This window comes from Thermobia domestica, chromosome 17 (genome assembly GCF_964235325.1).
Source record: "Thermobia domestica chromosome 17, izTheDome1.hap1.1, whole genome shotgun sequence".
In the NCBI taxonomy this organism is placed as follows: domain Eukaryota; kingdom Metazoa; phylum Arthropoda; class Insecta; order Zygentoma; family Lepismatidae; genus Thermobia; species Thermobia domestica.
In genome coordinates this window covers 179,777,178-179,792,365 of record NC_137470.1, presented here as the reverse complement: position 1 = coordinate 179,792,365, position 15,188 = coordinate 179,777,178, and the positions used below count along the sequence as shown (strand labels likewise).

Sequence of the window (15,188 nt, the reverse complement as noted above, 5' to 3'; positions counted from 1 at the left end):
TTGTAAAAATTGTTGCGGAAGTACTGATGGATTCTGAAACTTAGATATTTGGATAGGGCACATACTAATTCCTAAGTGAAGTGTTGACCTGACTACGGAAGGTCGCATAGTTTTGAAGGTATGGACCTTTAAAGTTCATTTTTCCATGTTTTCGGCAGTCTATAACTCCAAAAGGAAGCATTTGTGCACCCAGGTTGGTCTATACTTTTTGTCTTATGTTGGTGTTAGAGATCACCTCCCAAACGTTGTCGACGTTGTTTTAAAACACCCTGTATATGTAATTTCTATGAACAGACACCTCTCATTTACCAACAAATAATCATGTTCCATTGGTATTCACTATTCGGAGATTTCACTGTAGTATTTTGATGTCTAAAACACAAAGAATAAAAATTTTGTGACCTACTGCATGTTAAAATTGAGAAAGATGGAACATTATTGGCACTAAATATTCATTGCCAAAATAAGGAATTCATTGTTTAACTTCTACACACAAACCATGAAAGAAGGCAAAATTTGGATGTATAAAAATGTATATGCAACATGATTGCCGTAATTTGGGTAGGAATTATGCCCAAATTTTAGGTTGCCCAACCGAAATTTTACATGAAATAGCTAAAATTTGAATATAGTTTAGTGAAAATTACTTAAAATCAAATTTTGAGTTACTATTTTGTGTTTTGACGGATTTTAAGGTGAAACAATTGTTAAATTTGGCATTACTCGAAAATATTTTATCTGAAAAGACCCGGTTGCTTCTCCTTATGTTAATGTCGAACCTTATCACAGCCTCAGATTCATGGACATTGTTAGTAAAAAGAAAAAGAAAATAATTTTTTACTTTATAAACAGTTTCCAGGATCTTATAAAGTGACACGGAAATTATTCTCTTTCTTAAAATTAAGATTTCGCAAAATCCCGTATTAACAATAGTGTTTATTTATTTATTTATTTATTTATTTATTTATTTATTTATTTATTTATTTCGGAAAAACAACAGGCAAATGCCTAATTACAGTTTTTCCTTATTGTAAAGTGTATTTAATACACTTTAAAATACACATATAATAACATACTAATATGACCTCAATTCTATCGTAATACACACTAGAATACACATATAATAAAATAATAATATGAAAGCAAAATATACGTTAAAATACAAATAGCACGATATACAGAATACAACAAATTTATGTAAAATGAAAATTTTGTTTGCAACTAAAAATATCTATATCTGGCGCGAATTTTGATTTCTGATAACAAATATTCTGAATCTATTGCACCATGAATTATTTTATATAAGAAAGATAATATGAAATGACTTCTTCTGCTTTCAAGAGATTGTAATGAATATTTGTTTTGAAGACCTTCGTAATTCTCAAATTTTGGATATATACCTGTTTCTTTATGTCAAAAAGCGCACACATTTATTTTGAATGTTTTCGATTTTATTTATATATTTCTTACTCTAATAGTATCGCTGCATATTCCACCTTAGACCGTACATAGGCAGTGTATAATGTTTTGAGAGCATTAGTATTAGAAAAATCACCTCCCAATCTCACCACAAAGCCAAGATTCCTAAAGGCCTCACCAATTATTCTGTTGACATGAATATCGAATGATAGGTTTGACTGCAGAGTGACTCCAAGATCAGTACCGTCAAATGGGGTGAATAGAAACATGGGGGTGAATAGAAACAAAACTCCCAGATTAGTTTTGGATTTATTTGGACGATAAATTAATCAAGAAAACTGAAATTTCTTAACATAGTCTTATACGGCTAAAGTGTCCAGGGCAGAGACAAAATGTTTTACTGAGTTGGGAACACTGAGGTAGACGGCAGTAGCATTAATGTGTTACTGAAATCTTACACGGTATTTTAGCGCTCCTTAAACTTTCTTGGTAAGTATGACATTTTCATATTTGTTGCATTTGAACATATGCCTATTTTGTAGTTTGTTGTTTCATTTACTGACGTTCATAGTAAAAGTTTTCCTTTTGTAATTTTTTTAAAATCAAAATTTAACTTTACTGGGTTATTGTTATGATTTTTAATTAGTGGGGTGAATAGAAACACTTCTTGGGAAATTCTTGAAATTCCTCAAGGAGTGGAAAATTCTTGAGGAGCAGAAAAAAGGACCTGATAGGAATGTATCAACCAACTCTAAGAACAAATTTCCAAGTCTTCTAAAAAAAAAAAAAATTTTTGAACCTGAAGGAGGAAAATATCAGGGCTGGATTTGAAAAGTGTGGAATTTTTCCCCTTTGTCGAGACCAAATACTGAGGATGTTGCTAAAAAAAAAAGACAATGAACGAGAAGAAACAGAACAGCAAAAGTCATCTCAAACTGTAAACCGTTCCCTTATGGATCTTCTCAGGAGCATGAGAGAAGATGAAAAAATTAAATAAGGGAAGAAGAGAGTACGAATAGATGTTTCTGGTAAGAGTTTTGGTTTGTTTTCTGAAAATGATACATTTTCATCAAATCACAACGAAACTCAACCTACCTTTGTATTGTCGGAAGAGGAGAAAGACAACACTCCAGAAGACAACATTCCAGACGATCACGAACTAGATGATGGTTTTCTAAAGCTGGTGATTTTGCTGTGGTAAAATGAGAAGCTAAAACTCGATGAGACTATTCAGCACCCAAGTGCAAAAATGGGAACATGATGCATATGTGGGAGTGTTTTATAAGAGAGCACATAAACAATGAAATTTTCAGAACGAAACTGTTGGGTTTTATTAGGAGTTCGTCAGCACGCTTTAAGTATATGATCACTTTCGGGCCCCTTCGTGGCTAAGCGGTTAGCGTACGCGCCTTTGGCGTGGGAGACCCGGGTTCGATTCCCGGCGGGAGCTCATGTAGTTCTGATTCTACGTTAATCAGTAGGTCCAAGTCTCATATAGCCTCGCTGCTGAACGGGACGTAAACCTTAAAATCAACTCAACTCATGATAAGTTTCCCTGATGATTTCAGTGGTTTAAATCTTATTCAAATATCATCAAAACTATATGGTCGTTTATACCTATATTGTGCATTGTATTGTTTTATAAGTTTGTAACTTATGTAATACTGGTCTTATTGAACTAATATCTTGCAGGTATCAAATAAATCGTTCGTTTCAACAAATACGCTGTTTATTTTTTACCTTTCCAATAGTATAAAAGAAACAACAATGAAAATAAAGTAATTGTTTCTATTCACCCCATGGGTAGGGGTGAATAGAAACATTAAGAAAAATCAAGGTGAACAAAAGTGGAGTTGATAAATTAATATGACGTTTACTGAAATTCATTAGCATATTAAGACCTTTCTTTTGGAATAATCTGATACGCGAAATCTTTAACATTACCAGACTTATATTCTCATATAGCCAAAAATGTGTTTCTATTCACCCCATTTGATGGTAACATTATCCACTCTCTCAATTGGCGTTTGATTAATAGTATACATATTGCGTACATAGTTTATTTTCCTGGTGTTTATTTTCCTGTAGTGTTGAGTAAATCTGCATTGTATCTAATTTCTTATATAGAATAGTTTCAGAAATTTAATAGTGACTGAATCACTGGCTTTAGTATATACATATATATGTAAACCCACTGATTCAGAGAGAGAAATTATTATGATATTCGTTTCTAATTTCTCAACATTCGTAGGATTAAGATACTCTGAATGTTTCTATTAAGTTTATTTAAGCAACTGATTTCTTTTGTTTGCATTATCGTAGTTACCTTCATCAACTACAAAATATAATATACTTGAAAAAGAATTTCTCATTTATTAATATTTGGTACCATTATCTACGTAATGTTAATAATACCAAGTGTAAAGTATAGTCTGCACATTACCGAAACCAATCTCTAAAATATTACGAGGGGGGTATCAGAAAGTAAGGTTACAAAGCTTGCAATGAAATGTATATATATATATATATATATATATATATATATACAGGGTGGTAGGTAACTCCACCGACAAACTTTGGAAGGTGATTCCTTATATGAAATGAAGGAAAAAAGTTATGATAAACATAAGTCGAAAAAAGTCTCCTTTCAAAGTTATGAACTGCCGAAAATTCGAAATATTATGTTTCGAAACGCCCTGCCTTAGAAACTATAGAACCTATCCCAAGCGGTTTAAGGAATTACACAGGAACTAGTATGCGATCTATCTAAATAACCGTGTTTTACCATCCTCCGTTATCGACGAAATGAATGCGCCATTAGTACTTAAAGGGATATCCCTATACCTCAATTTCCTTTTTACAGTTCATTTCGCCGATAACGGAGGATGGTAAAACACGGTTATTTAGATAGATCGCATACTAGTTCCTTTGTAATTCCTTAAACCGCTTGGGATCGGTCGTGTAGTTTCTAAGGCAGAGCGTTTCGAAACGTGAATTTTCGAATTTTCGGCGGTTCATAACTCTGAAAGGGGACGTTTTTTATCCCATGTTTATTAGAACTTTTTTCTTTCATTTCATATAAGGAATCACCTCCCAAAGTTTGTCGGTGGAGTTACCTACCACCCTGTATATATATATTGTTTCATTCAACCAATAAGTCAATAGATAGTACATACATTTAGGTTATTTTTCGACATTGGTTGAGGCGCTTATCGCATCGTGGGATGAGTTTGAAGATTCCCTCCTGGTAATCATCCTATTCTTGCGTGTTCAGCCACGATGTCACGGAATGTTTCACCTCCTCGTCTCAAGCGAAGCGACGGCCCCCTAGGTGCTTCTTCAAGTGCAAGAGCAGATAAAAGTCTTAAGTCTGACATCAGATGGCGTAACGTAATTCTCCTGTTTCCTGAATCAGCTCCTCTACGCAAGCTGTGTTCAAATCTGTTGATGTCGTGCTGCGTCAGCCACTGTGCTTGACGTCATTGACTTTTTCTCTACCAGCTGCGATCTTTCGACATCATTCTGTGCCATGCTGATGATACATTACAGTCTCTTCATAAACCTTTACCAGCTGCCGGTGAATTTCAGCCTCGGATACATGTTTCGCCCACAGAAATCGTATAACTGAGCGGACTCCTTCGAGTGACCAGTTTTCCAAACCAGTCGCCATTTGTGTTTACCTACAACTAGCGCCACAAGTGGCGGGTGGCTGAAACTCTACACAGTTGCCAACTCTATTTATTAAAATTACTGCACACTGCTCATTCCTCTGTAACAGACGAAACTCCAGAAATATTGGCCTTGTAACTTTATTTTCCGATTCTCCTTCGTATGATCAATCAGAGGCAAGCTGATGTTTGGGTACTTTGTTAGAAACCACTAAGAGTAGATGGAAAATTGAGCAACTACTTCTACTCTTAATAATAAACAAACAAACGTGAAATATCAGCAAATTAGGGAGCAAATATTTCACCGTAACTTTGTAGCCATTTACTGTAGACTTAGAAAAGAATATGTGTTAATTCTGAGGAATAACTTCCAAAATTACTGTGAATATCAAACAAAAATTTTGCAGAAAGATAATTGGAATTATCAATATGAGATACGACCCCTAATCCAAGCTAAATAACGTACCGATATGGATCAGTATTCGACAGTAAGATAAATATACACCCACCCTTTAGCTCTGTATTACTGACCTTGCGTTTGTTACTCTTAAAAGGGGTGGCAACACATGTTGTGGACTGAAGATTGTCTCACTATCCTCCTATGTTAAACTCATTTTGCAGAGATTGATTGATTAATTAGTTGATCGATTGAACTTTAGCGTCCCTTTTCAGCATCGAAGCCATATCAGACATGGATCTACAGATTTAGAGGGAAATCCAAATCTTTCAGCGAGAATCAAACCCGGGTTCATGTGCATCAAAGAGGCACGTACTAGTCACTAAACCACTGGGAGCAGTGTTCGAAGGGGAAAAAAATAGCAGAGACGGTATGTTTTATTACGATTTTGACTCGACGTACCGGCTATCTAAATGTTGAAATGCAGTGAGGGTATGTTTCCTAAAAAATTCCATATCTACTTACATAATGACTGAAAACCGTTGGAGAGCTTCTCTGTAGTAACGTGGAGGGAGGGGGATATGCAGAAACTTTGATCCCATCCAATAACTTTCTAAAAAAAAAAATCTCCTTATGTTGTATTATAGAGAATTATACACGAAAATGCTCAAAAACTGAATGAGGATATTAACAAATTCCTCCGGGAAAACTCCCGGTCCCCCACTCGGCTGTGGGGTATTCGAAACACCAGGAAGGTCCGCCACCCACAGCAGACAACCCCAAAATCCGCTCATGCTCAAAACATGGCATTTATGTGCATTAAGGCAGGAAGACACACACACATACACAACAAAGAAACAATTTAATATGGCATATCAAAATATAAACTAGGTGAACTTCTTTGAAGACATCACATTTTAGAAACAAAATGTAGGAAAAAGGCAAGAAAAATGTCGCTGCTATTAACTTAGAAATTACTTCTACATAAGAATTTTTTTTTTTTGTTATGTGCAAAGCTTCTCGTCTGTATATAGAAATGGATTTCTTAAAGGTATTTAGCATGTACTTTTTAGTGACGGTATGATATAATCACCGAAAAAACAGAGACGGTATGTCTTCAATCACTGAAAAACCAGAGGCGGTATGGCATACCACCGCATACCGTCTCACTTCGACCACTGACTGGGAGGGTATATTATAACTATTGTGAAATTTTATAGTTACTTCTGTAAATACGTTTGAAGAAAACTGCTTTAAAATTTAGGAAAATAAGATCAAACGTTTATTATTATTATTATTATTATTATTATTATTATTATTGTATCTTTTCAGATGTTCAACTCACATAGGGGAAATCCGTTGGCGCTGGCAAATCGGCCGATTTTAAATGCATATACAGACACTCAAATAACTATCATGGCAACATATATAGAGAAGTTCTTCGAAAGAGAAAAGTTCTCTTTCTTACACGTAAGTAAAGATGGTGACTAGTTTTACAGGTGTATGTCTAGTCAAGTCAGAAAAAAAAATAGATGGACTGGTATCAATGGCATAGGACTTCCTAGGAACACACCCTATAAATCTTTCGTGGGTATGTTGGCCCACACTCCTATGCTATTAAATTTTAGGAGAGGTACAGTACATATACCATCCTACCTTAATTTTGGAAATTAAAAATAAATATAAATTTGGTATGGTAATATACGACCAGGATATGTATCTCTGTAAGTTTGGGGGGTTCATAACTTTCATGGGTAACAATTGCTAAAAATATAAATTTAGGAATTGTCAAAAAAATGTAAATGTTCTCTGGTTCTCCAATATATACCCCTGTATATTTGTGTGATCCATTTTTTCCACTTATGGGTATAAAATTCATTCGTAGACACTCCGTTGCGACAAGACTCTGTTCCAGGATTGTGCAGAAAGGCTTTGATGGACTGCGGTCCCTGATACACCTTCCGACCATAAAAACCGGATCACTGCTCAATGTTCCTCTTTCATACAACTTGTAATGGAGCGGCCATGATCTATCTGTAAGAAGAGGAAGACAAACAGAGAAATTAGGATCAAATTTTCATAGCATAACCACAATAACATTACAATAAAATGAAAGGAGACAGTATGAACAATATAGGAAGAGATATAAAAATTGCAGATAATTTTTGACTTACCTTCGTATATTACTGTTATATTTTAAATACATATAACTAGAAGTTTATCAGGTTCAAAAAGAATTAAAAACAAGAATTTTAGGAATGATCCAAAAAATGGATCAAAAGATTGCGATCTTGGCCAATAATTAGATGTTGCGTCAGGAGCCACAAAATTTTTGAACGGACTCTAGATAAATCGAGTTTCCGTATATTTTATGGAATAAACACATCAAACTGGGTTAAGTGGTGGTTTTGGTTTGGCTACACTATATGTAGATCTCGAGATATAAGGCGTACAAGAAAATATTTGATTGAATGAAATATATTGGATTTTTTTGGATGAGGGGCCACAAACATTTTGGATGGACCCTAAATCAAGATTTCATATTTTTTGCGGAATAAGCACATCATACTGAGTTAAGTGGTAGGTTTGGTTTGCCTACAGTATATGAAGTTCTCCAGATATAAGGCCTACAAGAAAATTTATAATTGAATAAAAAACATTGTTTTTTTTTGGATCAGGGCCCAGAAAAAAATTTTGGTGGCCCCTAAATCGAGTTTTCGTATTTTTTACGGAATAAGCACATCGTACTAAGTTAAGTGGTAGTTTTGGTTTGGCTACACTATATGTAGTTCTCCAGATATAAGGCTTACAAGAAAATTTCTGTCTGAAATATATTGGATCTTTTGATCCAAAAAGGTTCAAGGATTTCAAATCTGATTGAAAGGATTGGAATTACAAAGGAAATAGAAAAAATAGTATAATCATGAAATCTTTGACAAAGTAAGAGGAGATGTAGTTGAGTTGATTTTGAGTTTAACGTCTAGCAGCGAGACTATATGAGACCTGGATCTACAGATTAACGTAGAATCCGAACCACATGAGCTTCCGTTGGGGTCTACCCTGGTTTCCCACGCCAAAGGCGCGTACGCTAACCGCTTAGCCACGAAGGAGCTCAGGAGACATAGTTTAATCATTTCAATTTGAAGCAAAACTGATGTTTAGATATATAGGAGTGTATCAAATTCTACATACAGTATTATACAATCTCGATGAAAAAAACCTGCAAATTAAAATAAAGTAATATATTTTTATTTCTTATACAGAATTCGGGCTACTATATGGGTGTATTGATCCCTGAGCTTGCCACATTAGTCTACATGGACATTTACGGTGTTTCGTATGACGAAGCCCTACGAATTGCAGATACCCTTGATGTTCCAGGGGCACCAGAATTTGACTGGTAGAGCTTTGGTCTAGGTTACGTTTACTCAGTTTCAATAATGTATTTTTTCCTTAAAATTGTGTAAATATATGAATTATAGCACTTCTGTGAATTTAGATGTAAGAATATCGTGTATTTAAGACAACTAGTGGTCACACTGGGGTCTGACAGACCCCACAGAAAATACTTTTAGTTCTGATTTTTTTCCTGTTGTTTTTTGAAATCTTTCTCATTCATGTAAATTCAATTGGCAACACTGCCTTTTGTTATGGCTGGTACGCTGCGTCTATCACAGAATAGTAAAAAATGCAAAAAATATTTAAAACATTAAATAAGACAAAACCGTTTCTGCCGTCCATTGGACCCCAGTGTGACTTCCATGTCACAAAAATTAAGTGTGACTATGGAGGGTTCAATTTTGGGTAGAAATAGTCCACGAAATGATTCTTCCAGTCTCTTAAAACTGTACTGCCATCAATGACTTGCAATATATCTCTTATATTCCTTACCACAATTTCTTCTCTTCTTCCTTTTCTGTTTTTCATCTCCAGATTCACTGCGTAAATCATTCATATTAGAAATTAGTACGGTACACGACTGCATTGTGATGTTTGGAGGGAAATGAACAGATTTTGGCGGGATAGAAACAGTGTTATCAGCTGATAAACAATGTTTCCACCCTACTGTGGCTCATATTGGTCTTCATTCAGAGCTTCCCTGACCTCTAGAATCTAGATGCTGAATTAAAATTTTGACAGGAGGTTAAAGAGGCCTGTAAAAACCACTTATGCGATTGAAGCAAAAAGGGCGCAACCTGCTTACACCCTTATTATATCAAACTCCTTAGTTACCTTACTTCCATAAACTGCCGAAGGCAGGTATACCTTGCAGTGATATTAAAGTGTTTACCTTTGCTAATACAGAAAAGGAAGAAAAAGATGAATGTCTACTCCTATTTTGCAAACCACAGAATGTATCTTCGCATCGTTAAATAGAATCATCTCTTCATTGTGCTTACAGCTAAGAATAATATTAATGTACCTTTGTTTTTTTTTATTTTTCGCACAAAATTGTTAGGATAATAATAAAATACATCAAAGAACTAGAAAAGATAAATATTCCAGACAATTTTGTCGTTGTACAGTCAATACATTCTAGTACAGTCAATACATTCGTGGACTGGCACCTAGAATATATGCAACTAGCAGAACCGAGATATCTTCATGATTACTGTGTTTGGCTTAAATGTCCACTTACACACACAGACACTTCTATAGATCCACACTGACTTTCAAAATAGTCACCGTTGGCAGCAATACACTTTTATTAACGTTCGTAGACCCATTAAAACATTTTTAAAAATGTTGGCGTTAGCAGGCATCTCTTGAAGGCCATCCTTTGTGGCAGTGACGATCTCCTCGGGAGAAGAAAGTGACGTCCAAGTAACTTAGCTTTCAAGCGGGAAAAGAGATCGAAATTTCATGACGCGAGATCAGGTAAGTATGAAGCATGTGGCAAAATGGTGATCTGATTTCTTCCGAGCTCCTCCTGGACAAGGACACAGCGATGTGCAGGAACATAGTCAGTATCCAGTTCTTCCTGCTCCAAAATTCAGGACGCTTATGACGAATTGACTTGCGTAGGCGGCGAAGGATCTCCTTGTAGCGAGTCTTGTTGACAGCTGCTCCTTGTGGGATGAATTTCATGTGGACAATTCCCTGCGATTCGAAAAACAGATTAAGCATCACTTTCATATTTGAGCTGTTTTGCTTCGGGTTTTTGTATTTTGAAGATCATGGCGATTTCCAGGTGGGAGCTTGCTCGTTAGTTGCAGATCGTACCGGAAACGCCATATTTCGTCTCCTGTTTTAGCCGGTTCAGGAATGTTCCATCAGCGTCAGCACTACAGATCAGGTCACCGAAAACGGTCATCCGCTCTTCACATTGGTCTTGTGTCACGAATATATTGCATATTCGGTGCTGGATGACACACAACATGTTCATCTGTCAAAATGTTGTGACACGCACCATGGCTGATCCATACTGCTGCTGCGATGTTGTCTACTGACTGGGAATGGTTAGCGCGCATCACCGTTGCAACCTGCTCGATCTTACTTTCAGTTCGAACTGATGTTATCCGATCAGTACATTCATTATCCTGTAAACTGTTTCTTCCCTTCGCAAACCGCTGGTATCACTTAAACATAGCATTTCGGCCCAGGACGTTGTCACCGTACTCTTGCCTGATCATCTGCAACGTGTCTGTAGTATGTTTGCCTAGTTTTTGGCAGAACATGATGTTTGGCTGTTGCTCAAATTGCGACATTCTCCAAGTCCGCCAAGTTCAACTTTTTTCATAACAGAGACAGTAGTCTGGTTACACTCTACGCACATACCTGACTCTTGCTGCGTCGATAGACGAACTTCCACTGCTTCCTTAGAACATTACTTATTAGCTGTAGTACAGCACCAGCGACACACTGCGTCCAGTCTACGAATTTATTGACTGTAGTGGTATGAACTATTTTATGAACTAATAATTTTAGATATCTATAACCGACAGACGGCAAAATCCTTCAAGAGTATACTTTTAAGCTAAGAACAACACAAGTTGAAAGTTCAATCCCTTCATTCATGGCTGTTGTAAATGTATCCTTTCGATTAGGGGAGAATAAAGTACAGAAATAATGAGGTTTTTCTGGACATCTGGACATTCATACATATGAGTGTGCGAGTTGTATAGTATACATCATCAACGTTTTGTTGTGGACAAATATCGTGTTCATGGGTTTTCACAAGCACTTCATGAAACTGTGATAGTTTGTATCATACCAGTTATTTGAAGGTTCTACATTTAAAATAAATATGTTTAGTTTCTTGATAAGTTTGTGTTTTCATCTATCTGAGAACTTTGGTTTTACATACAATCATAATACGAGAGTCAGTCAAAAAAATTAGTAGCACTGCTTCAGAAAATTAAACAGGATAGAAATTTTACAATAACTTTATTTGTATCGTAAAGTTCCATTCACAATCTACTTTTCAACGTAATGACCTCCGTTATTAGGCATTTGTCGAGGCGTGGTACAAGTTTTTCTATGCCTTCTGCAAAGAAATTCCCTTCAATGCCCGATAAATATTCGGGCTGCAGCTTTCACCTCGTTTTCCGAGTGGCATCGTCGCTTTGAAAGTTCCTTTTTCATGGGACCAAACTCATGGAAGTCACACGGTGAAAGGTCTGGGCTATAAGAAAAGTGATCCCACACTTCCCACCTAAACTTTGTCAGAAGTTCTCACGAATCCAAGTCTCATCGCCGGTTACAATTTTGTCCAAAAACTCATTTCCTTCCTTTTGGTACCGTTGCAGAAAGTCAAACGTACTTGCAAAATGATTCTCTTTATGTTCCTCCGTCAATAGACGAGGCACCCATCGTGCATAAATTTTATGAAATTTCAGCTGATTGGCGATAATGTTTTGCATACTACCATGAGAAATACCTAGTTCATTTGTGATTTTTGTCTATTGTTATGCGTCTGTTTGTAAGAATGCATTCATTCACGCGAGCAGCATTTTCCAGATTTCTCGCTGTTGGTCTTCCCTCGCGCTCAGGATCGTCAATATCGAAAGTCCGTTCTCAAACATGTTGCACCACTTCGCGATACCTTGACGTGATATTGCATTTTGACCATACACTTGATACAACTACCGATAAATTTCAGTGCTGTTACACATTTTCACCAGCAAAAAATGAATCACTGCACACATTTCCAATTTGGACGCCACTTACAGCTTTTGAGACATGTTTACGACTGATTATCAGAGCACCTCGACTTGCTTCGTGAAAGCTACTACGTCACACAATACAGCTCGATGTCTACAGTGTTGCCACACAGTTTCATCAAAATAGCCTTTGACCGAAAATATTTACGAAGGAGTGCAACTAACTTTCTGACTGACCCATGTAATATCACAGTAAATAAATATATAATATAGATACCTTTGTTTTAAAGCATCTTGTAGCAAATTAAAAAATAGTTTCACATTTTTAGCTCATAATAAATTTCTAAAAATACAGTAAGTAAAATTTTATTCGTTAGAAATTTTACCTGTGAATTTGGAATATTTTGAAACACAAATGTTTAGCCAGTTGTTTATAACAATGTAAATAAACTGTTGGAACCAAAATAAACAGATTTTCTAAACCCATCAATATCAGTTGTGATTTCTGTATGTTACTGCGTTTACCGCTGGTAAATAAATAATTAAAGCATCATTTATTGTGGAAATTTCTCAAAATACAATTTGAAAATGTCCCTCTTGATTTCAAGATGTCATCTGTGCTTCAGTCCAAGGCAGAAAGCACCAGCACCTCTAGTGTATGCAAAAATAAGTCAAGTATATCGCCACAGCATGGCATGAAACCATAAATGGTAGAAGTAGTGAAGAGCGTTGAGAAGATCCAACACGTCCCAGATGGCAGGCAAAGATTTCCTCTATAAGCTACAGAAATTTGTACTGTAATTGAGTAAACCACATCAAAGATTTTTTTCTTAAGTGAACATAGAGTCAATCCACTTTTAGATAACACTCTAAATAAATGAATGATTGAAGAATGGACACATTGAATACAGTGGGAGCAAACAATAACACCCAGAAAAAGCAAACAGATAGCATATCACCATCTCAAGTATGTAAAATATAGAAATGCAAAGATTAAAAAATCGCTCAGTGCCCTTTCTTACTAATTCTGGTTACCCTACATACTATCCTCAAGTTTGAAAGTGAATGGGCGGTCACATAAACGAGGGATATATCTGATCAATACAGCTCAAATTACACGGTATTCGATTTTTGACCATTTTACTCTACTAGCGAGTGTCCAAAAAATCAAAAATGCTAAACATTTAACACTCTACCGGCTACGGGCCGACAAAGCGTCATTATCGTTGAATGATGTGTGGTCAGCCAGTGATTCTAACAAATTACTGGTCATCAAGATTATATGCACCAGAGATTGGAGGCTACACAAGAACAACAATTTTTATGTGTAATTTTTGGTTTTGTCTAATTTAAAGATGGAACCTTTTTATTCTTATAGTTCGTTAGAATCACTTTTGACCTAACAGAGAAAAAAAAATATTTTAGTTTTGGCATATGTTTGTCACAGATGCGAATTTCTTGAGATGCACCCAAATTATTAAGAAAAAAAAAAGTCAAGATGAAGAGCTGTCTCGCACCATTACAGAAAGAAATCCAAACATATGATTTAAGAATTATTACATTTACATTTTAGTGTTTTCAAAACTTTGCAAGTTGCCTTTTATACTATTAGAACAATCAGTCTTATATTTTAGTATAGTTAAAAAAAATAATGAAGAATTAAGCGGAATAAAATTGAAAATTAAGATAACAAAAAAAAAAAAAAAAAAAAATATTAAATTAAGAATTAATGTTAAAACAGAGTAATGGAATAACATTTAAAATTAAAATAAAGAAAAATTAATTGATTAAACTAAAAAGAAATTAGTTTAAGAAACAGTAATGGAATACAATTTAAAATTAAAATAAAGAAAAAATAATTCATAAAATTAAAAATTAATATTTAAAAGGAGTAATGGAATAAAATTTTAAATTAAAATAAAAAAATTAATTGATTAAATTAAAAAATAATATTTAAAAGGAGCAATGGAATGAAATTTAAAATTAAGATAAAGATTTCATTAAATTTAAAATTAATGTTAAAAAAAGTTATAGAATAAAATTTAAACTTAAGATAAGGAAGAAATATCTGATTACAATTAAAATTAATTTTAAATGAGAGTAACGGTTAAAATTAAAATTAACTTCGAAATTAATCGATTAAATTTAAAGTTACGTATGACAATTTTTCTTGCATATTATGCCATGATAATTGTCTTGAGTTGTAAACGATAACAAAATTAAATGGATAAAACGAAGAGCATTGGAAAATTAATCAACTTTTAGGAAAGTTACTGTTTTCAAACAATACTTCTTCCAACAACAAATTCTTGTTTCCTAGTGATGTGGTCTTTCCTCCATGCTTATTTTGACTCACTATTGATTAACAGAACTTCGGGGAATCCCTCATGTCCTTTGGCGAATTCCTTGAGCTGTTATTCTGCATGTTTACTACCTGCGGTTTGTAATAGAAAACTTACAGTTTATGTGACAAACTCCTAAAGCACCAGATCAGAGATAGTGTGGGTCAATGAAAACTTGACCCACGACCCACTGACCCACCACCAAAAGTAACGCACGACCTACCATGACCCACCACCCACCTTAAGCCACTTGTGAGAG

At 35.1% G+C, this 15,188-nt stretch overlaps 1 protein-coding gene across 1 annotated transcript in view; it reads left to right on the top strand.

Annotated features, from left to right (window-relative positions):
• LOC145674254 (uncharacterized) overlaps positions 1 to 13,067 on the top strand; it is a 65,645-nt gene extending 52,578 nt beyond the window's left edge. Inside the window, exons 5-6 of the mRNA XM_081744089.1 lie at positions 6,817 to 6,954; positions 8,748 to 13,067. Of these exons, the coding sequence (XP_081600215.1) occupies positions 6,817 to 6,954; positions 8,748 to 8,888 (279 nt within the window). The 3' untranslated portion in view covers positions 8,889 to 13,067. The remainder of the gene's footprint in view (positions 1 to 6,816; positions 6,955 to 8,747) is intronic.
• The last annotated feature ends 2,121 nt before the right edge of the window (positions 13,068 to 15,188 follow it).